This window comes from Dendrobates tinctorius, unplaced genomic scaffold (genome assembly GCF_039654945.1).
Source record: "Dendrobates tinctorius isolate UK_male_01 unplaced genomic scaffold, ASM3965494v1 ptg000127l, whole genome shotgun sequence".
Classification (NCBI taxonomy): domain Eukaryota; kingdom Metazoa; phylum Chordata; class Amphibia; order Anura; family Dendrobatidae; genus Dendrobates; species Dendrobates tinctorius.
Window position 1 is genome coordinate 19928322 of NW_027361795.1, and position 27478 is coordinate 19955799.

At 41.4% G+C, this 27478-nt stretch overlaps 1 protein-coding gene across 1 annotated transcript in view; it reads left to right on the top strand.

The window, feature by feature from the left end:
- AATF (apoptosis antagonizing transcription factor) overlaps positions 1–27478 on the top strand; it is a 151070-nt gene that overhangs the window by 29595 nt on the left and 93997 nt on the right. The window contains exons 3-4 of the mRNA XM_073542562.1: positions 4857–5126; positions 14914–15051. Coding sequence (XP_073398663.1) covers positions 4857–5126; positions 14914–15051 — 408 coding nt within the window. The remainder of the gene's footprint in view (positions 1–4856; positions 5127–14913; positions 15052–27478) is intronic.

Sequence of the window (27478 nt, forward strand, 5' to 3'; positions counted from 1 at the left end):
CTGACTTGCTGGTGGTATTGGTGCTTTTGTGGGCAGACTTTTCTCCCTAAAAAAAAGGGGGAGAAGCATTTTGAGGACCTCTATCCCAGGACCGCACCACTAGGACCCACCCCAGGTAACACTCACTGTGGCTGGGGCAGCGCTGGGCTCTGCAGACGCAGGGCAGGAAGAACCATCCATGCTGACAGGGGATTTAGTCTTACCTGTCGGCGTCTTCCGGCGGGTTAATAAGGGGTTAACCCCGCCCTCAGCGCAGTTTCTCATTCCCCCCCTCCTCCTCCTCCTCCTCCTCCCTGGGTCCTGGAGCAGGCACAGCTGGTGCTGGCGGGCTCCACGCGCCGGCAGCTGAATGGGGGCCGCCATGATAGGAAGTCGTCAGACATACCCCGGCAGCGGCCGCGCGTGACGTCACTTCCGGGTCACCGCGCAGGAGGAGGAGAGACCGGAGAGCTGCGGGAGGCCTCCGGTCGGGGATCACTGGCCCACTTTACTCCCCCTGGGAGAGCGCGTGTGGGCCAGGAACGGTCCCGAATTCTAAGAAGACGGGAGCAGTCTGGAGGAGGGGAGGCAGCGCCACCGACCACCACTGCCCGGCTTAGGATCCCAGGTACACTGCAGCAGCCGGCCACACAGCATACCGAACCTCTCCATGCCCCATGGGGGACAGGAAAGACACTGGTGAGAGGGAGGTGGGTGGGACCTTTTAACCTCTCGTACTCCCTGTCCCCCATTAGGGCGTGGAGACAACCTCCTATGCTGTCGTGGAAGGTTGCTAGAGAAAGTTTTATTTTCTCATCAGTGAAAAAAACTGATGAAAATCTGATGACGACACTCTGATAAAAATCATTGGTGAAACTCAGTGAGTTTTTCTCTTGCATCATAAAAATTGACCTGTATGAACTCTTAGGCCTCTTTCACACTTCATTTTTTTGTGTCAGTTAAAATCCGCCAAAAAGGCGGAAAAGTGGATCCGTTCCTAACTGATGTGAACGGATGGCACAGGATCCGTTTTTTGACGGATCCTCAGAATGAAGAATTTTAAAGGAACCGCTGGCTGAGAGAGAGAGAGAGAGAATTTTTTATCGTCCGCCAGAAAGGATTTCAGGGTTAATTTTCTCCCTGACTTCCTTTCTCCGGGCATGCGCACTGGAAAATGCGGATCCAACAACAAAAAAAAGTTGCAAGGTCCGTCCAGGCATGCCGGCGGACGCAAAAAGTTTGGCAGATCCAACGGATGGCCATCCGTCAAGATCCGCCAGTAATGCAACTCAATGGGGAAAAAAACGGATCCGCCAAAAAAAATGGCAGATCCTTTTTTTTCAAAACCTGGCGGATTTTGACTGATGGTCAAAAACGGAAGTGTGAAAGAGGCCTTACACTGAAGAGAATTCTTGAAGCAGCACTCCAGCGGTTTTTTTTTTCTTAATTTCAGCGCTGGAGTCATTATAATACTAATCTAAGTTACTTACCAGCGTTCGTCTTCAGCTCTATTCTATGCTGCTATGGTCCCACGCCACCATCTTGCCACTGCAACTTCAAGCTCTCAATCTTTGTCTATAAGTGCCTTGTTATCTCTCTCATAGACTTACATTGAGTTGCGACTTCCGGACCGTTCAGCAAACACTTGAGCTATTGGACAGTGCAGAAATAAAATAAAAAAAAACATATTGGAGTGGTACTTTAGTGACCTTGGCTGTATGTTTGTTGTTGTTTTGCTGCTACAAAATATATTTGGAGCCTATCCAACACCTGTCTAATGGTGTACCATGATGGATAAATATCTGTCGGTAAATCTCCGCATTCAGGACACCGAACCCAGAAGCCTGTGCAAATCCCCAACTCTATTTGCTGAAATGCAGCCCCAAATTTCCAAAGGACTCCCACCATGCTTCACTGTTGTCTGTTGACCCTCATTATTGTATCATTCTTCAGCCCTTTGGCAAATAAATGGCCTTCTGCTACAGCCAAATATTTCACATTTTGACTCCTCAATCCTGAACAACGGCTGCCAATTTTCTGCTCCCCAATTCCTGTGTTGTGCGTAGTTGAGTCTCTTGGCTTTGTTTCCAGGTCAAGGTATGTTGTTGTTTTTTCCATGATGTCCACTTCTGGCCAGACTTCTACAAACAGCTGATGGTTGTAGCGGGGCTTGCTGGTTGCTGCCAGCTCTGTGCTGATGGCACTGCTGGACAAAAAAAAAGGTTTTGGAAGTCCTAAAAAAATTACAACACCGTTTTACACAGTTTATATACTTGTATAATACACACACCCACACTCCCTTTACTGAAAGCTTCTACTTAAAGAAAATGAACTTACCGTACTTGTTCCTGGGAGGTGCATCTCTGCAGAGCGTGCTGTCAGTCAGTCAGGATATGCTTACAGCTCCACTCACTACACTGTGAGCACTAGGTGTGAGCAATGAACTTGTGGCCTGCTTACCCCCTGACTAAAAGCTGGCGGCTTACAGGAGGAAATAAGTTTATTTTCTTCCAATAGCACGGTAAGTGGGCTTGGCAGCATTGTTTACGCTATTTACTTAGAGATTAACCCTATATCTGCAGGTAACATTACATTTACATAGCTTCCTATTTGCTGTGTGTCCAGTTCAGGATCTGTTCCTTGTACTGTCTTTATACACACAGGATGTCACTGACACATGGTAAGATTTTAATACTAGAAGTTAGGACCATCCTGAATTTGGTACACCTTGATGTTGGTTGGATGGCTTTTATGCTTTTTTTTCTTTTTGAATCAAAAACAGTGTTTACTAAGGACCCAAAGTTGTTTATATGCACTATTGCTTTTAAGGTCCTGTTACATTTAGCGATGCACCAGCGATCCCGAAAACAATACGACCCGGTCAGGATCGTTGGTGCATTTCTAAATGGTCGCTAGTGAGCTGCCAAACAGGCAGATCTCACCAGCGATGCAGCGGCGGTCGATACTCACCTGTCAGACGCGGCGATGATGACTACTTCCGCCCGCGTCCATGGCTCGCTTGTCGGCGCCAGCAGGAAGCCGACAACGAGAAAACGGCCCAGGACGTTCTCGCGCGATCACCGGTATCCAGCAGGGGGGGGCCGGTCGGAGGTCAGTGTCACATGTAGAGATATCGCTAGTGATATCACTGCTGCGTCACAAAATCGGTGATGCTTTAGCGATATCGCTATGTGTAAAAGGCCCTTTACTTGCAGCAGGGTTTATTTTTTCTCTATCTTGGGTTTTATCTGCAGGTAAATGGTATGCTCTGAGATGACAAGTTCCCTTTAATCATTAAAAAAAGAAAAACCTTAATTTTGGTATTTCCATAATTTTACTGCCCCTTAGAATCATGTTGCCAAGTCTTTTTTTATAGCATAATTAATGCTTACCCCCCCAAAAAAAATAAATAAATAAATGAAAAAACAACAAAAATTTGTGGTATTTGTTTTCATGATTTCACTCCACTTGGAATTTTGTTGCCATTTTTCAGTACTATATATGTCACAATGAACGTTGTCATACAAAAACTACAATTCGTCCCACAAAAAACAAGCCCTGACTAAGCATGATCTGACTGACTTTTCTCTAGGAGAGGTTTCTCGGCATGCTCTGATCTGTGCCAAGGGAGTGACAGGAGGAGATGAGCTGTGATGAGCACCAGTGGTGGACCCTGTGTTATGTGATGTATATAGAGGTGTTATATCATCCTTAGCATGTCCATCGTAAACCGTCTACATCACTACAATTTTGATAATGGGCTAATCTGAAGTAATACACCCTGTTATTGTGTACATTGAATTTCTTATACAGAATGTGTTGTTTGCAGTAAACCTGCTTCCATCAATGACTTCCAATATCTATTCAGTGTATATATCCACTGTAATGTTGATCCTTGCTTTGTTATAAACCCTTTGATAAAGTTCCCAGCAGAATACAGATTCAGTGTAGCAGAAGGGGTAATATACACTCTTCATATGTGTGGCTTGCAGCAGTAGTATAACCAGCCATGTACAATTTCTCTTTCTGCTCTTCATATTTCATGTGCTCATCTGGGTCCTTATCCTATCAGGGAAACATCTGCATGGAGTTTTTATAGGTATCAGCAGTTAGATTAAAGTTTCTGAAAGTTCCTCCATCTTTTTGATGTGCATACAGTAAAATAACTGGATTGTGAGCCTCCTAAAAGTAGGGATTACCTATCATTCCTACCCCAGAAATCCTGGCAATACATTCTCCACCATGCTTTTCTAGTCAAAATTACCTTGACAAAAACGCAATATCTTTATTCATTTGGAGGTATTCCTTCTCCTCCTGAGCTTGGACAACAATGAAAATGATTGCTATATCACAAGGTCATTCAGACCTGACGCTCATTCAGGTAAGTCCAGGTTCACATTGCGTGTGGGGCACGATGGTCAGTCACTCTTGTGCCTGCTTTAAAAAGATGGTCACTGACAAAATGGAGTCAGAGTGTGCACAATGTGGCTTGGTCTGCCTCATTAAAGTGAATGGTACCATTGAGGATTCCGCCCAAACGATCTTTTTCAGGGCATTAAATTGAAGCCCTGATGGAGCCACAGACATGTGGCCCACACTCGCTGGGAATCTGTAAACTGGGTATTGTGGTGCTGGAACAAGTTGCTGCTTGGCTAAAGTAACCCCGTACAGTTTACCCCCTCAGTAATGAGTGGCAATACTATGAGCGATTACTGCAGCACACCCAGCAACATTAAAGCTATACAGTAGCTCACAGAAGCCACGACAGCCTTAAGTGTGTTTCTATTCCTTGTGTCTTTCTTTTGTGTCCCATTTAAATTGTGGATTTCTATTAATAAGACAAAAATTAAATATCAAATGTTTTTATATTGATTTAGATGAAGATTTATCACATGAGGTGGAGTATGATGATCTTACTGAAAACATATTACGAAGTGATAAAGGTGACGTCACAGATGAAGAGGAGGATGATGATGATGACGTGGAGGATGATGATGATGGCGGTATTTACAGCACAAGGCAGGATTCTGATGAAGGCCAGAATGACATGGACGGGTCAGATTTTCCAGATGATGCCGTACAGACATTCTCTAAAGAGAAGGTGTCAGCAGATGTTGCTAAAGGACAAGGAATTAAGAACCAATTAGGTGAGCCATTATTTTATAATATTTCTTCAATTCATTTATGTTGTACATTTTTGAGGGAGTGATTTATAGTTTTAATCCATCTAGACAGAATCTAGAGCAGCGTTTCCCAAACTCCAGTCCTCACGGCCCCCAACATGTCATGTTTTCAGGATTTCCTTAGTATTTCATAGGTGATGGAAGTATCATCAAGGCATCAAGAATTCTCTCACATGTGTAACACTATGGAAATCCTGAAAACATGTCCTGTTGGGGTCCGTGAGGACTGGAGTTTGGGAACCACTGCTCTAGAGTAGAGTTGAGCGACTTTGGTCGGATCGGGTTTCGTGAAACCCGACTGAAACAAAATTTGAGTCGGATGAAACTGGTCCGACTAGGGCAAAAAAAGTCGGCGTTTCGTCCGAAACCCGACCAAAGCAAGGCAATGGGGAATAAAAGTCGGCATTGAGTGGATGAATGTCATCCGCTCAATGCCGACTTTTATTCCCCATTGACTTGCTTTGGGGTCGGGTTTCGGACGGCGACTTTTTTTTCTGCCCTAGTCAGACCAGTTTCATCCGACTCAAATTTTGTTTGTCGGGTTTCACGAAACCCGATCCGACCAAAGTCGCTCAAATCCACTCTAGAGCATTCACTTTAGGGCAGAGGAAAAGCCTTCAGTGTTGCTCTCCTAAAACCTTCAGTTTTTAATCTTGAATGAAATAAGTGATCAATACCGTTTGTTCACTTCTTTGACAGTCGGACTGCTGACACTAATTGCCTATGTATCTGTACAGATCATTTGCTAACTGGCAGCCTTATTACTGTCCTATCAACACTGATTCAAGCAGGTACTGTAGTATGTGCGTGTGGTAGTATCTGGCGGTGCTCATGTATGGATGGACCTGAAAGCCACTGCAGTGTGCACAGGGGCAGGCTCTGATTTCTGTAAGTGCCAGGTTTAGAAGCATCCTTTTTATTGGAAGAAAAAGTTATGTATTTATACAGCAAATTGGCTTGATCATTAAAAGGGCTATTCCCATCTGGGTTATTAAAGATGTTGGTGTAGGTCAGTATGAACCTTATTTAAAGGGTTATTCCAATTGGTAATCATAATCTTATCTGCTAAAACTACATTTCCCAGCAGTACTTGCTTGTACACAGTGCTTCAGATGTCCAAAAGCACCCCCCACACACTCACCTTTCCTGTGTGATCCCAATTGGCCCTTGTAGAGTCTGGATAATCTTAATTTAAATTTCATGCTTCTGTACTTTCTCTGCTCCTGTACAGAACGCTGTCAGGCCAGTTGTTTTCTCCACCTCTACATCAGTATAGAGGCTTTTGTGGTTTAAATCATTGTTAGCTGATTTATAGCTGAAGTCAACTGCACATCTCTATAAAACATGTGTAAAGCCGTGCAGTGCAGAGTTAATACACAAACTGAGCTGTGTTTCTTGCCTGCTCTTGATAGCTCAGTAATGTTACAATGCAAATGCAGCTCTATTGATGCAAATGGAAGATAATTATCTTCTGCCACTTGCATCAACAGAGCAGCATTTGCAATTTCACGTCACTGAGCTTGCCTGCTGCAAGCAACTAAAACAGCTCAACACTGTATTTTCAAACTCCATTGTGGAGACGTACAGGTGAATTGTGCTCTGATAGAAACCAGCAGAACAGTGATATAAAGACTGCCAGTTATGCTAATGAGGATGGCAGAAGATAAAATCTGCCAGGTATAGTACTGTATAGGAGCAAAGTGTAATATAATGGTAGAATACGTTCTGTGTCAGGGGTGGAGGCAGAGTCGGGCTGTGCTGTCAGGAAGCCAGCTGAGAGATTGCACTGCACATGATCGCAAGAGCAGTGGAACGATGGCCTACCGATTCCAAGGTCAGTTGGAAGTTTTAAACAGTCTGGAAGGGGCAACCTTTGGGGGGGGGGGGGTAATATGTGCCAAGCAGGGCAAACTTAAAAATGCGTTACATTGGCACAAATGAATAAAAAAATGTGTACATTATTATGACAGATCCATAGTGTGTATTAACCCTTGAAACCTTAGTAGTTTCCTGGGTGTTGCCTTAGCTGACCAGTAGATAGTTAATGCGTAGTCTGAACAGCGCCTCATATCTTTATTAGTACCTGTAACAAATAGGCGGGGTTAAAGGGAACCTGTCACCCCCCAGGGCGTTTTTAAGTAAAAGAGCCACCTTCAGCAGCACTAAGGCTGCATTCTGTGAAGGTAGCTCTTCTGTTTCTGACCCCTAGTAACGCAGAAATATTGACTTTTATAAATAGGTCCTCATACCTGTAATGCGTCCCATAGGTATGGTGTGTCCCCTGTATCAGCCGTCTGCCAGCCGTCCATCATGCCTCTGTCCTGTGTCTGGGCGGCGCCTCCTCCTGTGTAGTATGCCGGTGCTGTGACAACTCTAGCTGCGTCTTCCCCCATCCCTCTCCTCCTCTTTCTTTTTCCTCTCTGCCATGACAACTTGAAAACTGTCAGTATGGCACTCTTGTGAAGTCCAGCCTGTAGCTGTTATTCATAGTAGACAGTAATTTTTTTGCTATACGTAGTGCTGTAGCACTGCTGTGTATATAGTACAAATGATCGGATGATTGCAGGTACAGTGGCATATAAAAGTTCTGGCACCCCTAGTTAAAATGACTGTTCTTGTGAACGGTTAAACAAGTTGAAGATGAAACGATCTGTAAAAGGCCTAAAGTTAAAGATTACACATTTTCCTTTGTATTTGAGTCAAAAAATATATATAGGATTACATATATTATGTGTAACCTTAATCAGCCTGTTAGGGTTATGGCTTGTTCACCATGATAGTTAGGGAAGGCCAAGTGATGCACATTTCCCAGCTTTATAAAACCCAGCCTCCTCTAACCTTGTGCCAATAACAGCAGCCATGGGTTCTTCTAAGCAGCTGCCTAGCACTCTGAAAATGAATATGGTGGAGGCCCACAAAGCAGGAGAAGGCTATAAGAAGATAGCAAAGTGTTTTCAAGTTACCTTTTCCACAGTTTGAAACGAGACAGAGGCAAATCAGAACCCCTGCTTTACTGCAAAAGACCTTCAGAGAGATTTCGCAGAATCTGGAGTTGTGGTACATTGTTCTACTGTTCAGAGACACCTGCACAAATATTTGTCTTCATGGAAGAGTCATCAGAAGAAAACTTCTTCTGCATCCTCACCATAAAATTCAGCATCAGAAGTATGCAAAAGAATATCTAAAAATCTCCCCAACAATTAAGAATGGGGTGGATCCAATGATATCTCTGCTGTAAGCTTTGGGAAAATGGCCACCGGAGGCGGCTAATGCGCAGATGGAGAAATCTGAAGATAAGCTACTCTTTTTTTTTTTTTTTTTTTTTACCACTGAAATAAAAAACAAACTATACATGTTTGGTATTTGTGTAGTTGTACTTGCCTGGAGAATCATATTTCCAGGTCAGTTTTAACATAAAGTGAACATGATAAATTACCCCAAAGAACAAATGTGGAACTGCAACTTTTTTTGCAATTTCACGGCACTTGGAATTTTTTTTCCTGCTTTCCATTGTATCTCATGATAAAATGAATGGTGTCATTCAAAAGTATCATTTGTCCCGCAAAACAACAAGCCCTCATATGGCGATGTTGATGAAAAAATAAAAAAGTTATGGCTCTTGTAAGAATGGGAGGAAAAAACAAATGAAAATGTGGAGATTGGCCACTGTGTGAAAGGGTTAATCGTGATTAATTGCAACATTATTAACTTCAGAATGCCTTATTATAACAAGAATTTTTTGCTCAAAGCTCAATAATAGTTATCTTGTAGTCGTAGGGTACCAAAATATAGATGGGTACTACAGTCACCCTAATATTTATCCGTACCCCTGACTGCAGATGCTGTCATTCTAAAAGATACAACAATGGCGCCTCCGGCTAAATGAAGACTGTCCCTAAGCAGGCCCTAGACATGTGATATCAGAAAAGGATTATTTATACCTCTAAGTGCCAAATTGTTTGTGTCATGAATTGTTTACTGTGACACAATATTAGCAATTGTGCAATATGTGTCTTTACTGCTAAAGGTTCTGTGCTAGTGTTGAGCGCGAGTGCTCATTACTCGAGTTGGCATCGGGTACTCGGGTGTGCACCAAGTATTGCGGGTGATTGACTGACATGTTCCATGCCCTGCCCCGCATGTTTCTCAGCTGTTAGACAGAAAACGTGGTAATTGCCCGTGTAGATCAGGTAATCCCTGCATGTTTTTTTGGGGCTGTCTAACAGCCATGAAACGTGGGGGGGCTAAGAGTGGAACATGTCAGTCGAATACCCGTGATATTTGACAACATTAAGTTGAAGATAAATTAACAACATTTTCAGTAGTAGGGCAGGCTTTAGGGTGTGTGCACACGCTGCGGATTCTGCTGCGGATTTGGTGTACAGTAGCATTCTAACCTATGGAAAAAAAACGCAGTGCAGATGCTGTGGAATTTTCCGCGCAGATTTGCTGCGGTTTCAAAACCGCAGAAAGAATTGACATGTCAATTCTTTCTGTGGATTTCGCTGCAGTTTGCCATCTGCTCCATTGTGGAGATGAAAAACCGCAGGCCAATCCGCAGGTAAAACTGCAGGTCTTTTAACCTGCGGATTTTACAAAATCCGCGCTGCCAAATCCGCAGAGCATTCCGCAGCGTGTGCTCGTACCCTTACATTTCCATAATTTATTTTTTCGATTTGTTTGAATCCGTTTTGTGCCTTATTTAGGTGAATTTCCTATTTGCTGTAATCTGTGATGTTGAAATGAATATTATTTCGGAAATGAACACATTATTTGAAAAGAAGTTCTTTGAAACAAGTCTAAACCAGTTAGAGATGACATAATTTTTTTTTTTTTTAAATTACTTTGGTGTTAGTTATCAGAATGTGTCTCCGTTACCGGTTCCCACTGTGGGCGCATTTCAGCTTCTGGATCTGAAAGCAGAATGCCGGTACAACAGTTCTTCTGAAAAGGTGGCACAGTTGGTGCTTTAGGAGAACTCCGTTTAGCCACGTGACTGATTTCACTAGAGCCAATAGATAACTGCTCTCCACCTTTCATAAAGACCGTGACCTTCAGCCATGGGGTTGTGATGTGCTGAGCACTTATGAATATAGTGTATACCTAAGTGAATGAAATGGGGGCTGCACTTAGACCGGTGCCCTTAAGCGACTGCTAGTTGGCTACATACAAGCCAATAAGCGAACTTTGAATGGCCCCTTTTGAAAGACAGGCCATGCTTCCAAGCTCACAGAACAGTTTTTCGCATGATCGTTTTGTGCAGAGGCACAGGATTTATACTGGTGAGAGTGATTTTGTTTTTTTGGCTGCGGTAAAGTAATCTCACCTGATGAACAAGTGTTTTGACTGGCCAGTAATATGGAAAAGTGTTCACAGGAACACTTGTTATTGATTGACAAGTATAAATAAATGTAAAGAGGTGACAGATAATTTCAAACAAAGGCAAATCCACAATAAGGGTATGTGCACACAACTGCTATTTCAGGTGGAATCTAAATATCTAAAATCTAAATCTAAAAATGATCATACTGCACAGCAATGTAAAAACAATATTGCTTGGCGCATGTTCAGTCTTTTTTTTTTTTTTTACTGTTTTTAACAGCTTCAGGGTTCGGAAACCCGTGATGTGGATTTTTCTTTAAGTGGCTTTACTTAAAAAAAAATTTGGTGGCTTCCCTAACATAACAAAGATGTTGTGGGAGCATATCCTTAATCTTTGGTAAAGTGCATGGGTTACTTTGCGAAAGATAAAAATCCATCGTGAACAGCTTTTTCTGCTTTAGAATGAACATGTAAGTATTGAAGGTTATTAAGATTTGCAGTTTTTTAGGTTGTTACAGCCTCAAGTCTCCCCGACCTTGTATAAAATGGCTGATGTCCAGAAACTGGGCTTTTTGCCATCTGTCTCCACAAGTTTGTGTTGCCTTTTCCTTCAAGTACAATGAAGTGTCTCCTTAATTTGTATTGTTGAAATGTAGCTGATTTACTTTCCTTCTAAAGTATCTGCTGTACGTGATGAACATTGCTTGGGCTAAGCTGTCTGAAATTCTACTACATAATATTGTGTAAGTTAAAGGTTTTGGTAAGGATCAAGATAATGGATGAAAATGTGAGTTACTCAAAAGGTAATCCTTTTTATTAGTTCGTTTGAAGGTGTCTTTGGGAGGTAATTGTTTTAAAGAATTAAATCATTAATTTTCTGCAGCCAACACATCCCGGCAGGTTTGACAAGTAATCCTGCTGGCTCACTATACATAATGCACCGCCCCATGGCTCAGACGCACTCTCTTTAATTATGTGAATTCTAATTTTGGCTAGTGCCCAGATGTGACTGTCTTTTGAAGCTGTAGGAGATCACATGAACCCACCACCACCAATTCCTTTCCCCTTTTGAGGATGAATATCATCATAAGTCCCGAAGTAATTAAAACGTAGAATTTTATCAGGAGCAGACATAGACAGAACAGGGTCCTTGTGCAAGAACAGTATATGGGCTCTTTAACATCCAATATCTCATCAGAATGCACAATTCCACCTGTTCTAAAGGTATTAGTGGACCCTGTTACCGCTTATGTCCCTTCATAGCTGCACAGGTTTCAAAAAATGACGTGTCTGCCCCTTGTTTTATACACTGCTGAAGACACTTTGCCTTCAGTGGGCAAAGAGTAAACTTTGTTCTTGCACTGACAAAATATGCATATACCAGACTACAAGATAAAAGGATTATCCTAAACTTTGCCCTCATATCAACAGAGCAGCTCTTGTTCTTCCGGTCTGCTCTGTCAACAAGGCGGCCCTACCGATGTCATGCTGATGGACAGCTGGTTCCTTTCCTTTAGAGAGTGGGGAGCTAGCCGACAATCAGCATGACTTCAGCAGTGATGCCACCTACACAGCAGATCGGGAGAAGGAGCTGTTCTATCTACGTAATGCTGCCCGGAACGGACCGTGATTTCTCTGAGCCGGAACAGATTGTCTCAAGGCAGAACAGGCAAGTAGTTAGCAACTACGTGCAGGAAAGTTCTTATCCCCAACGTCAGCAAAATTCACAGTCCTGAATAACCCCTTTAACCACTATCATATCATGCCCATAGATGCCAATACTTTTTTAGTAATTCTTTAGTCAGCAGAGTACAAAATAATAAGCTATGATAACTACAAATAGTTGAACTGTGCATAAATATAAGTTATCAAACTAACACATGGAATATAGTATTGATGGCTTATAAATAATAAAGCCAAAATATATATAATCTTTTATTAACTATATAAAATGAAACGTCTATTAACATGTGACACACAAAAAATGTTGGAAATGCAGCCGAGGCATATACTGTACATGCAGGGCAAATAAACAGATTAAAGGTAAATAACGTGCCATATGCATAATCAATATTTCGTGCAAACGCTGAAATGGGAGAGAGAACATCTCCTTTTACCTGATGGCATCCGCCACTCTTCTTTTGAATAAACAGCATATTGTTGTGAGGTCTTTGTTTTGGCACGTCACATGTCATTCCAGCAGCCACAGACCACCATTGTGACCGATGGAATTGGTGTGAGTCGATTTCAGGTGTCCCTTTCCAAGGGTTCGTGAACACCAATGATTATATTGCACGAGTGTTATGTGGTGATCACAGACGGCACTCGTTACCAATGTTATGCTATGGGCTGTGCACATGTCCCCTCCCTTCCAACATGTCCAGTTTTGATCCTAATGTCAGTATTACTGGAATTTTCCTAGTCTGCAGGCCTTTATGTCCTATCCTAAAAGCGCCAATGAGCCGCTCAGACGAGCTGTAGTGGTGCCATCTATATGGATGATATGGCCTCTGTTAGCAATGTATCTAAGGAATATGGTCTGCTCCGGCCTGTATCTACCCTGTACTGTAAGGCGTACAGGCCAAGCCAAGAGCATCGGGAGTAATACCCCTTTTATTTTCATGCAATCTCTTTGGAAAGATTCTTCGGTGGATTTTTTTTAGGAAAAATGGATGACTTGTTTCAAACTAACAATCACAGCCTTCTTTAGCAAAGACTGCCAGGCATATATACACACAGAGAAGGAAGGAAAGGGCGGGTGTGAAGGAGGAGTATTTATATATGTGTATGTGTATCACTTATACGGTGACAATATTGAGCTCCTTCCAAGCTTAATGTGTGGCGGAGTTTCATAGACTTATCAAAATAGAACCATGGCTCCTTGCGGCCACTTCCTGGGGAGCTGGTGCATGCGAATGCCAGCACGTGTTCCATTTAAATGTCAGCAACAGGTAGATCTCTGCTTTGGCAACATCTGTTAAAGACAGATGCTGGCTATTTTAGTTTAGCCAGCATCTGCCATGTGTGGAGCAGGCTCAGCTCCTGAGCCAGCTCCACACACACAAACCAATATATCTGTCATATATGGTGTTATGGGGCTAAAGTGATCCTGTTGGCATATTTTTTTTTACATATGAAAGCCATTGGACGAATATATTGGCTCTTGTTCTTCAATAAAAATGGTCTTTATTGTAGAGATCCAATATGCCTGTCATGAGAAAGTGTGGATTGGAAGTCCACGGTGGGCCGTCTCAGTACAAGAACATTCACGCACCGCCATTGCACTTCCATCCTGATTTTCATGTCGTCTGTGCTAGATTTCTAATACCTGGCACATGAGATCTCTACAATATAAGTCTAAATTGTATTGATGATGAGCACCTACACCGCCTTATCACTGCTTCCATATGTAAAATGGTGCTGACCTATTCCCTTTAAGATAAGATTACGCATTGTGAGAGGATACAGCTCTCCGTCAAATCGCAGAAAATCCATATTTGGCTGTAATATGAACTGATGAAAACGGCCATACTCCCCGAAACACAGAATCCTATCTTAAATCGCACCAACGAATCTTTTTAATACCTTTAGCAGGCCAACTTTTTCCCTTCCATTAGGCACCAATGTAAATCAGTTTTTTCACTGATCTTTCCGTGTATGTGCACACAGGATTTTTTACACTGCGGATTTGGTGCATAAAATACACAGCCTAATCAATGAGATTTCTCGAATCTCATGCACACACTGAAAACTGCAGTGTTTTGTTTTTTTGTTTTTTTTTTTAAATCTGCAACCTGTCTATTCTTTGAGCGTTTTTGCAGTGATTTTTTTTTTCCCCATAGAGGCAATGAGAGAATGAAAAAGTGATGCAGAAAACATAAACATTTTTGGCGAAATTTTTTGCAGGGGTTTTGTTGAATGAAACTAACTTTATTAAACATGTACTGTGGACAAAGCACATGTAATCTGTACTCAAACGCATCAAAAACATTGCGTGTGAACGAGACCTCAATGTAAAAAAAAAAAGCCTAGTACCTGACTTTCTGGGTAAGGAGAAGCAAAATGGTAAAACAAGTGAGAATTTTCTTTTGCTCTAGCTTCACGTAACCTTATCCTGGTTGATCTTTATGTACTTTTGTAACTGGATAAATAAAATGGACGGTGCAGTTATAGATGTCATGGAAACAGTATATTAAAGTGTATTACGATCAAAGAGCAGAGAATGTTCTCAGCGTTTCCTGAGCATCTGAATTGCATCTTCAGAGTTAGAATGTCTGCCTAGATGCATCTTTCAGGAGAACAGACTATTCTTTCTAGCACAAAAGTTAGTTTTTTGATAATATGATACTTTTGAGTCACAAACTGGATTTTGTTAGTGTTTGGCATTATATAATTAAAAGTTTAATAATTCCATTTGTTTTTTTATCAGCCATTTGGGATCAGCTTCTCGAAGGACGAATAAAATTGCAGAAAGTTCTGGTTTCCGCAAATCAGCTTCCTCAACAAGACACGTTTGCGTTGTTCAAGAAGGAAGGAGGAGGCGAGTTTTCAGCCCCCCTAACCAATAGTAAGTGCATGTTTTCTCTGACGTCTAGTCAAATTCTAGAAATTGTCAATGGGGATAGTTTTGTCTGTGGCTATGATTGTTGTGACAATAGAGCTAAAAATGGCTATTCTACCATCATATCACATCCAAATTGAATAAGCGTTGTCATTTCAGTGAACTTTACGTAATTAGTGTAAATGGGGAGCTTCAGTGCACCCTTGTCACCATTCCGCCCCCTTAATTACCATCTTGCACACCACCTCTTATGGTGATTGACAACTCTCCGCTTGCAGTGCTGTCTGATCTAAGTTCCCAGACCTGCACGCACTGACACTGCAGGTCTGAGTGCGCACACATTGTCAGTGCGTTCTCTCGCCGTGCTATGTGTAGCGGCTACTCGCTACACACCAGATCATAAAGCAGTGCAAGGCCAATGCTGGCAGGAGAGGAAGATGAGATTGCACACAAGGTCAGTGTGTGCGCACTCACATCTGTCTGCATTGGTCACTCACTGCTCTATGATCCTGTTTGCATTGAGTAGCTGCTGCACAATGGAGAAGGAGATGAGAGAGCGCGCCGAGCGTGTGCACATGCAGTGACAGTGTGTGTGCATTCTCGCTTCTGTCTGTCAGAATCGGCCGCCCGCTGCTTTGTGATCCTGTGTGCCAGAGGGATGTGATTGCACCTGTACACACTCTGACATTGTGTGTGCTCTGACACTGCGGTACCTTTGGAGGCGGAGTCTTATGCAGGCTGTGGTCCGGCCCATAGCCCTGAACAGCTCATTTACATATAGGAAAAATATGGATCTCTCTGGAATAAGACAGCGGATCGCAGGCATCAAAGTATAATTTTCTTCCGCTTCCTATGACCTACATGCCTATATAGAGGGCATATAAGGGTGATCCTACTGACAGATGTGCTTCCGACAAGTGGTGACTTTATGTCCAGTGTAAAAGATGCAACCAACAAAGGAGCAATTTCTAGAATGTCATCTTAGCGTGTTTACATTGGACATGAGCCTTATCTAATTGTACAGTTATTGCAGGTGTCGTCTGCCTCTGACAATGATAAAACTAGCCAGGAGCTTGCCCAAACATGGTGGAATAAACCTCGGAGCACCTGCAAATGGTGATACCCAGTTGTATTTTATACCCTTGTGGTAACGAAATTGCTGAGGAATTTACTAAGCCAAAGTCCTGATTTCGTTACAGTCTGTAATCTGTCATATGGAGTCAAAATGTCATTTCATTAGGACACAGATGATGTCCTCCTATGTACTCTAATTGTTCCTAAAAAGGCGAGATCTAGATTGTGAGGCCGACACAGCATCACTACTGCACTGGTGAGCCCTAATTATACATTAGGAAAGTAACTATGATAGGACACTGCAGATTAACCCCAATTTGCGATGGAGATATGAGAGAGAAATTGCCCGCTGTGTCCATGCTGTGATGAGTAATGGAAATGTGTATCCACTAATTATTACAAGTCAGTGGTAGCATGACTTCATATGCAGGTGGAGTAACACTGGCTGCAGCTACCGCTCCTCAATGCCTGGCGCTAAGCTAATGTTCCGCATCTGACCTGTACTTACCAGCAAGGCTGTGTATCACACCTAATTCATATATCCTCACATGTATATATCTGTCTGGATACCTGTAATTCTGATAATACTAAAATCCATGTTGTCATTGTGCTGTCTATGTCCTTGGCATGAAAGACATTTACAAAGTTACAGCTCGCGGTTCTTTGTTCACATGGAAATAACAAAAATATTTAATAATCACATAAATATGCTATTGCAAAGTAAATCAGAAGTACTTTTCACTGTTTATAGAGACCAATATCAGACTATTATTTCCCATGCTTTTCAACAGCCACATGGACATAAGCTTCAATAGAAGTTTTGTATGCTTGTGTGCTAATGAGGGCAAGGGTTATTTTAAAGGGAAGGGAAGGAGGTGAGCTGTGACCATTGCCTACAGGGAATGGTGAATACGATTTTTATTTTTATACAGTCAGTACTGTTCATTGTCATCCTGTGATGATAATGAGACTGCTGAAAAGTCTTCTGTATAAAACTGGAGGTATGAGTCTAATAGTAAGGATGATTGACCGTTTGAAAACAGCAAAGTTTTGGAAATTTTTGTAAATTTTGATGATGAAGAAAATATTTAAAAATGTTTTTAAAAAAAATCTTAACATATAAACCAGGTTTAACCCCTTACTGCCATTGGACGCAATAGTACGTCCTATGGCAGTACCCTCGCTTTGATGAGGACTCCGGCGGTGAGTCCGCACAAAAGCTGGGGCAAGTCAGCTGTTTTCAACAGCTGACATGTGCCCGAAATAGGCGCAGGTGGAATCGCGATCCACCTGCACCTATTAACTAGTTAAATCCCGCTGTCAAGCCCTGACAGCGGGATTTAACCAGTGCTTCCAGCCACCGGGCCTGAAATACGCGTATCGCTGACCCCCGTCACCTCTATGGTTGTTGATGAGTCATTTCTATGAGCGCCACCCGGTGGTCGGCGCTCATAGCAATGCTGTAATTCGGCTACATATAGGCAATCTGCTCATCGCCTATATGGAGCAGAGCTGATCAAGTTGTGGATGCTTCTAGGCTCCCATGGAGGCTATTGAAGCATGCCAAAATTAAAAAAAAAAAAAAAGTTTTAAAAAATATGAAAAAAATAAAAAAAAATAAAAGTTTAAATCACCACCCTTTCGCCCCATTCAAGATAAGAAAAAGAAAAAATTCACACATACGCATATCAGGTATCGCCGTGTTCAGAATCGCCCGATCTATCAAATAAAAAAAAGGATTAACCCGATCGCTAAACGGCGTAGCGGGAAAAAGTTAAATGCCAGAATTACGGTATTTTTGTCGCCACGACATTGCATTAAAATGCAATAACGGGCGATCAAAAGATCGTATCTGCACATAAATGGTATCTTTAAAAACATCAGCTTGGTTCGTAAAAAATAAGCCCTCACCCGACCACAGAGCACAAAAAAATGGAGACGCTACGGGTATCGGAAAATGGCTCAAATTTTTTTTTTAGCAAACTTTGGAATTTTTTTCACCACTTAGATAAAAAAGAACCTTGTCATGTTTGGTGTCTATGAACTCGTAATGACCTGGAGAATTATAATGACAGGTCAGTTTTAGCATTTAGTGAACCTAGCAAAAAAGCCAAACAAAAAACAAGTGTGGGATTGCACTTTTTTTTGCAATTTTACCACACTTGGAGTTTTTCCCGTTTTTGAGTACACGACATGGTAAAACCAATGATGTCGTTCAAAAGTACAACTCGTTACGCAAAAAATAAGCCCTCACATGGCCATGTTGACGGAAAAATAAAAAAGTTATGGCTGTGGGAAAGAGGGGAGCAAAAAACGAAAGCGTGAAACTGAAAAAAGCGCCGGTCATTAAGGGGTTAAACTAAATCAATTTATGATGCTACATTCACTTTAAGCTGGTTCTTGAAGACCTTGACTTTTGGGTAGTCATTAGCGATTTTCTTATCCAACAGACAAAGTATTAAATGTGCTCATACTAATATAAAATAAATGAATCGCTCTCCACCCTCACCGATCCCTCCGTGGCTCCTATTCTGACTCTTACAGGGCTACCAATGGTCTATGCTTTCTGGTCCCATCTCAACACGTTGGATATGACCAAGTCATCCAATCGCTGGGCACATCAGTGATCGGCGTTGGCTAGCGATTGAGATGGGCCTGGGATGAAGAGATTAGTGTGGAGTGGGAGATAAGCGAGGGTGAGAATGACTTCTATTATACCAATCTAAGCCATTTGAAAAATATTTTTATAAGCTAGAAAATTGGTGACAGTTTCTCCTGTAAGACTGCTGAAATAATTTAAATGGATGGTTCTCTTTTTATTTTTTGTACAGTGTGGGGTGCTTGTGTAATGTATACTGATGAACTATTTCTATGAGCTGCTGTGCCTTGCAGTTGGTTGCCTTACTCAAAATGATTAACAAATCCCAAATAACTCTTAATAAGGTGACCTTTACTTCCAACACAAGCCATTAATGCCTTTAATAGGATATGTTGCGAGTGGTGCACTTTAATTTATGGGTAACAAATACGCTGTGGCCGTAGGTATTTAATAGAAACAATAGTTAGCATTTCATTCTCTATAGAAGTACATGGTTTATGTAAAGCCCTGTGTATACTGCACAAGTCCATGTGCTCATTTGTGGATAAGGAGCGGTTTTCTCATAGACATTGTGAAATCCAGCTGTCAGACACCATTGATTCCTATTAGACTTTACCGGCTGCAGTGTTCTGTGTGAACAGAAATGAGCATCAGAAAATTGCCTGTTGTTTAAATCAGGTTTTTATTACATGTCTACATGTGCTTTTTTATTTATTTATTTATTTTTTTTTTTTAAATCACCATATTTATTAAAAATAAAAATGTTAATCTTGCTATTTTCACATTGGCCACTAGATCTTCTTTTAGACTCATACTTTGAACACTTTCAGGAGGAGTTTACAGCAAGGTTACCTCTCAGCAGAGGCAGGGTTACAGGTAACTCCTCTATACACGGTTGATAACACAGGATCCACCAATCACACTGTGGAATGTCACAGCTGACCCTATGCCCCCTCCCTTCGCAGTGATTTTTGCACAGGTTCAATAGACCCTTCAGTACAGAATCTAGGGTTGGAAACTGACCATTGCGGCTATGTACTCGTGTTGTTTCCTGAAACAATAAGCTGCAGTGGCCATGTGAATGTTTCAATATTTCTAAGTATTTTTAATACAGCTAGTGATATGTAAAACAAATAGATTTTAAGGCTTTTTCATATGCTTAATTTTTGCCTCCTTTTTTTGTGGACTTTTTCAAGGGTCCACAAAATACGATGGACTACTTGCTAGAGATGGGGTGCACCTTACGAAGACTGGAAAGCATGTATTTGGAAGTCGCCTTGCTACACTTGTAAGGAGAGCTTTAAACTAGAACAACGTGGGAAGGGAAGCAAAAGACCAGAAAAAGCCATACACCTGACAAATGCTATTGAGAACTCTGCTGTTAGAAGTGGAAAGGAAGAACAAAGACGAAAGAATCTATTTAATAAAAATATTGGAGAAAGAGAAACCAATCACAAACTAAAATGTTTCTATACTAATGCACAAAGCATGGGCAACAAACAAGGAGAATTGTAACTACTAACACAGGAAAAGAAATATGATGTCATTGGAATCACTGAAACTTGGTGGGACAATACACATGATTGGAATACAAGACTAGAAGGATACAACTTATTTGCAAGAAACAGACTTGATAAACGAGGAGGGGGTGTCGTATTGTATGTTAGAAACGCGTATATCTGCACAGAGATTGAAGCTTCAGAGACTGGGAGTTCTGTGGAAACTGTTTGGGTAAGAATACAAGGACAGAACAATGGAAAGGAAGCATTTAAGGAAACCAGGATGGATGAACACAGAACTTAAGCACATGCTAAAAAGGAAGAAAAAAATGTTTATAAAATGGAAAGAGGGAGGCATATCTAAAGAAGAATATAATGCTGTCTGCAGAACCTGCAGGGCACAAATCAGATTAGCTAAAGCTGAAAATGAATTGAGGCTTGCAAGAGATGTCAAAAGCAATAATAAAGGATTTTGGGGATATGTCAAAAGTAAAAGAAAAGTCAAAGATGCTATAGGATTTTTACAGGATGAAAATGATGAAATGGTAAGACAGGATGTTGAGAAGGCTGAACTTTTAAATTCCTATTTTGCATCTGTTTTCTCTCAGAAAGGAAATGTAACATCAACTGTTCTTCACTGTCCTATTAAGGGAATAGAAGAATCCAGGATATCTATAAACAGAAAGATAGTGAGGAAACACTTAGCTAACCTAAATGAATTCAAGTCTCCAGGTCCAGATGAATTACACCCTAGAGTACTGAAGGAGATAGCAGAAGAAATTTTTGAACCCCTCTCCATAATCTTTGAAAATTCTTGGAGAACAGGAGATGTGCCAGAAGACTGGAGAAGAGCAAATGTTGTTCCTATCTTCAAAAAGGGGAAGAAGGTGGACCCAGGCAACTATAGGCCGGTGAGTCTGACTTCTATACCAGGAAAGATCTTTGAACAAATTATTAAACAACATGTATGTCAATACCTGGATAAGAATGAAGTGATTAAACAGAGTCAGCATGGGTTTGTAACTAAGTCATGTCAGACTAACTTAATTTCCTTCTATGACGGTATCACTGATTGGGTGGATCAAGGAAATGCTGTAGATATAGTATATCTTGACTTCAGCAAAGCATTTGATAAAGTCTCTCATACAATCCTTATTGAAAAAATGACTAAGTATGGAATGGACAAGGCAACTGTTAGGTGGATTCATAACTGGCTTAGTGATCGGACCCAAAGAGTGGTCGTAAATGGCTGCACATCCAGTTGGAAGAATGTCTCAAGTGGGGTACCACAGGGCTCTGTCCTGGGCCCTGTATTGTTCAACATCTTTATCAACGATTTAGATGAAGGAATTGAGGGTAAACTGATTAAATTTGCTGATGACACAAAGCTAGGAGGGATAGCTAATACTAGAGAAGAGAGAGAGAGGATTCAAAAAGATTTAAATAAACTGGAGAAGTGGGCAGCAACTAACAGAATGGTTTTTAACAGGGAGAAATGCAAAGTACTACATCTGGGCAATAAAAATGAAAAAAGCATATATAGAATGGGAGGAATAGGGCTAAGTGACAGCACATGTGAAAAAGACTTGGGTATACTAATAGATCACAGACTGAATATGAGTCAACAGTGTGATGCAGCAGCAAAAAAGGCAAATGCAATTCTAGGATGTATTAACAGAAGCATACAGTCTAGATCACGTGAAGTCATTATTTCCCTCTACTCCTCTTTGGTCAGACCTCATCTGGAATATTGTGTCCAGTTTTGGGCACCACATTTTAAAAAAGACATCAACAAACTGGAGCAAGTTCAGAGAAGAGCGACCAGAATGGTGACTGGTCTGCAAACCCTGTCTTATGAGGAAAGGTTGCAGGATTTGGGAATGTTTAGTTTGCAAAAGAGAAGACTGAGAGGAGACTTAATAGCTGTCTACAAATATCTAAAGGGCTGTCACATTGTAGAAAGATCAACTTTATTCTCATTTGCACAAGGAAAGACTAGAAGCAATGGGATGAAACTGAATGGGAGGAGACACAGATTAGATATTAGAAAAAACTTTTTGACAGTTAGAGTGATCAATGAGTGGAACAGGCTGCCACGAGAAGTGGTGAGTTCTCCTTCAATGGAAGTCTTCAAACAGAGGCTGGACAGACATCTGACTGGGATGATTTAGCGAATCCTGCTTTGAGCAGGGGGTTGGACCAGATGGCCCAGGAGGTCCCTTCCAACTCTACGATTCTATGATTCTATGATTCTAAGGGTAAAAAACACCTCACATCACCAGCAAAATGAATGAGATTTCTGAAATCTCGTGCACAATGCTGTTTGTTTTTTCCTGCAGATTCACTAACACAGTTCAAGCAGAGCCTTGCTGCCTTTCTTGAAAATTAAAATACTACACGTACCGGGCACAAGATTCTGTGATCGGATGGATATTCATCCAGGGAACTAGTTGGATTGCTGGATGTGGATTTGGGAAGGAAATTTTCCCCTAATACGGTGCAGTTAGCATCTGCCCCATGGGGTTTTTGCCTTCCTCTGGATCAGCGAGTTGGGGTGTAGGTTGATCTCAATGGATTTGTCTACCTACAACTTTAAAAACTGAGAGCATGTTTTGAACTTTGCAGCATATCCGTTCTTTTCAGAGATTTTGCAGTGTTTTTCACCCATTCAGATTAAGTAAAATACGTAGGCAATAATGTGTGTATTATTTTATGCAGTGGTTTTCCTGGCAACGGTCTGGTTTTTGGTGCAGAAAAATCTGCAAAAACCTCATGTAATCGGTAGGCCACTTTCTAATCTAGTAATCTGTCTGTAGATGGTATCCCAGGAGATACACTGCTTAGAATTGGCCACGGTTCTCAGATTAGGCCTCTTTCACACATCCGTGAAAGCGGATCCATTTGTAACTGATGCAAACGGATGCCACCGGACCGTTTTTTTTTTGACGGATCCGTTGAATGCAGAATTTTAAAGGAACCACAGTCCGGGAAGGAGAGAGAGATTACCGTCCGCCAGAAAGGATTTCAGGGTTAAAATTCCGGCTGAATTCCTTCCTCCGGACATGCGCACTTTAAAATGCGGCTCCTGTAGCAAAAAAAAAACGTTGCAAGGTCCGTCCAGGCATGTCGGCGGATCCACAAAAAAATGGATCCAACAGTTGGCCATCCCTCAAGATCCGCCAGTAATGCAACTCAATGGGGAAAAAAACGGATCCCCCAAAAAAAATCGCGGTTCTGTTTTTTAAAAAAAAACTGGCGGATTTTGACTGATGGTCAAAAACGGAAGTGTGAAACAGGCCTTATAGTAAAGCTTTATTGGCAGTGTTTAATCAATATGTCATTCAGGATATGAATTTACAAGAAAAACTTCAGCCCTACCAGTGACCAGGAAACATTTCACAGTCTGAGAGCTTTGTATTTGGGAGACTTCTAATGCCTGGTACGTTTAATACTTTATACAGGGTGAATACAAACATCACCCCATCAATTGTAGTCCTCCTCATTTAAGCATGGGACTAGTCATCTACCAGCCATGTTGGTAATAAACAGAGGACCTTTTTTTATAATAAATGCCTTGTAATGAAGTTTTAGTACACTGTAATGTCTTATTTTATCAAACGTAACGTATAATCTGCAGTGTAAAAAAACCACGTTATGTTAGAGGGACATCCTATTAATTTATTTTTGCCATTCGTGACTTTACAAGGTTTTACTGTCCTATGAAATCTGAGATCCCAAGTTTAGCTTGATGATTTACTGCAAAATTGCTTCTAAATTGAAGTAGAAAATGTTTTGCAGACCTGGCAGCTTTCAAGCCTTGCACCCATTTGTCACCCAGCATTTCCCTTTGTGTATGGAACAAGAATTAATTAGACTCTCGGCAGGAAAACTGTACGGCAATAATTTATATAGGAAAAATCTCTATGAAAAGGACAGTGCAGCGTTGTTGGAACCTTTAACTCCACCATTCCGCACTGATTATTGAGATTTTATTCTTTTTTATGAAATGTCTTTCCTCTTGCATCTATAAACATGCAGATTTTGAGAGACTGGTTCCATGTAAAATTAGAGGCTTTATAGATGCAAAAATCAAATCCCTAATGTACAGATGTGGATATTTAGAATAGACTTACATCTGGCTCCTAGGATGAGCTCATAGGAAGAATGAGAAGCCTCCTCATGTAGACATTGTAGATGTATTTAATGGACTTTTTTTTTGGATTGGCGATTCCATCTTTTATAATGACCTTTTTTAATTTTGTCATTTTTTGTGTTCATGATATTCAAGGGGGTTTTCACACCTGGAAATGGAAAAAGAACAAAAACCACCTCATTCCCAGAGATGAGTAGATGTTTTATCAGTTTTTATTCTATACAAAAAAACTCACACAAGTTTCTCAAGCTTTTCCTGTGAAACAAAGCACAGACCGCACTAGGGTGGCATTCCAGTGCCGCTCTCAGTTTTTGTTTTTTTTTACTCGCACACTTTAATGGACGAGTGTAATCTGCGATTACCATCAAAAATAGACACAGCTTCCTTGTTTGTTGTGGACCTCTTGGTCACGAAAAAGAAACCTGGATTTGTGAACAGCAACATGAACTTTAATGGGTATGTGTTTTGTTAACGAAGAACACTGGTGAAACTCGTACGTAGAAAAGGGACACCTGCATTAGGCTCAGGATAGATGGCATCCACCCATAGCCATGCCACGATATTCCACCTGTGACCGCACTTAGGAAGAACAGGGACCTGTCTAGTGAATAGGTTCATAAATGTATTGGAGGGCCTGTGCTCCACCTTTTCATTAGGAAATCCAATTAGTAAGTCCTGTTCCTTTTAAAATGTTAGTCTCAAGAAAATGCCAGCTCTCCTCCAGCATCAAACTAGACTTATCCACTATGTACAGTTGTGGCCAAAAGTATTGACACCCCTGCAATTTTGTCAGATAATACTCAGTTTCTTCCTGAAAATGATTGCAAACACAAATTCTTTGGTATTATTATCTTCATTTAATTTGTCTTAAATGAAAAAACACACAAGAGAATAAAGCAAAAAGCAAAACATTGATCATTTCACACAAAACTCCAAAAATGGGCCAGACAAAAGTATTGGCACCCTCAGCCTAATACTTGGTTGCACAACCTTTAGCCAAAATAACTGCGACCAACCGCTTACGGTAACCATCAATGAGTTTTCTACAATGCTCTGCTGGAATTTTAGACCATTCTTCTCCGGCAAACTGCTCCAGGTCCCTGATATTAGAAGGGTGTCTTCTCCAAACTGCCATTTTTAGATCTCTCCACAGGTGTTCTATGGGATTCAGGTCTGGACTCATTGCAGGCCACCTTAGAAGTCTCCAGTGCTTTCTCTCAAACCATTTTCTAGTGCTTTTTGAAGTGTGTTTTGGGTCATTGTCCTGCTGGAAGACCCATGACCTCTGAGGGACACCCAGCTTTCTCACACTGGGCCCTACATTATGCTGCAAAATTTTTTGGTAGTCTTCAGACTTCATAATGCCATGCACACGGTCAAGCAGTTCAGTGCCAGAGGCAGCAAAGCAACCCCAAAACATCAGGGAACCTCTGCCATGTTTGACTGTAGGGACCGTGTTTTTTTTCTTTGAATGCCTCTTTTTTTTCTCCTGTAAACTCTGTGTTGATGCCTTTGCCCAAAAAGCTCTACTTTTGTCTCATCTGACCAGAGAACATTCTTCCAAAACGTTTTAGGCTTTTTCAGGTAAGTTTTGGCAAACTCCAGCCTGGCTTTTTTTTATGTCTCTGGGTAAGAAGTGGGGTCTTCCTGGGTCTCCTACCATACAGTCCCTTTTCATTCAGACGCCGACGGATAGTACGGGTTGACACTGTTGTACCCTCGGACTGCAGGGCAGCTTGAACTTGTTTGGATGTTGGTCGAGGTTCTTTATCCAACATCCGCACAATCTTGCGTTGAAATCTCTTGTCAATTTTTCTTTTCCGTCCACATCTAGGGAGGTTAGCCACAGTGCCATGGGCTTTAAACTTCTTGATGACACTGTGCACGGTAGACACAGGAACATTCAGGTCTTTGGAGATGGACTTGTAGCCTTGAGATTGCTCATGCTTCCTCACAATTTGGTTTCTCAAGTCCTCAGACAGTTCTTTGGTCTTCTTTCTTTTCTCCATGCTCAATGTGGTACACACAAGGACACAGGACAGAGGTTGAGTCAACTTTAATCCATGTCAACTGGCTGCAAGTTTGATTTAGTTATTGCCAACACCTGTTAGGTGCCACAGGTAAGTTACAGGTGCTGTTAATTACACAAATTAGAGAAGCATCACATGATTTTTCGAACAGTGCCAATACTTTTGTCCATCCTCTTTTTTATGTTTGGTGTGGAATTATATCCATTTTGGCTTTAGGACAATTCTTTTTGTGTTTTTTCATTTAAGACAAATTAAATGAAGATAATAATACCAAAGAATTTGTGTTTGCAATCATTTTCAGGAAGAAACTGAGTATTATCTGACAAAATTGCAGGGGTGTCAATACTTTTGGCCACAAGTGTATGCTGGCCTTTATCTACATTTACTGAATAAGAGTTTATTGCATATATTGTAAGGCTATGTGCCCACGTATGCAGAAATTTCCTGAGCAAAACCTGATTCCTTCCCAGGAAATCCGCATTTTTATTTTTCGTGTTTTTGTCGCATTTTTTTGCATGGTTTTTGCGCGTTTTTTTCCAGAGCATCCACATTCTCATTGAATATAGTTGGAAATGCGTTTTTTCCGCAAAGTTAATGAACATGCTGAATTTTTTTCCTCGATGCATTTTTTTTTTTTTGCAGAAAAAACTTATCATGTGTACAAAAATTGCAGAATGTATTATAAGAATGGGATGCTTAAAGGGGTTGTCCAGGCTTTTCACATAATCTCAGTGCATATCTGGGCTGCAGAATGTTGAAAATAAGTAATTTACCTCCTGTGGCCAGTTTGCGGCGTTTCCAAGATATGATCTCTTGCTTCTATGAAAAACGTCCAGGGGGGGGTGTTCTGGCATTGAAATGAGAACTGGTCGTTTCCTCCTCAATAGTTTCACTTTCCATAGATCACTGTTCAGCGTGTGTCTGGAGGAGGAGCAGCTCTCTGCACTGAGGCTGCTAGAGGGGGAGGATTTGTTACTGTGTGAGGAGGGATAGACTTGTTCATGTGGTCGGGGAGGGCCTGTTGCTATGGAGTTTGGGGTTGTTGCTATAGAGGGCATGTTTTTAGTAGAGTAGGAGG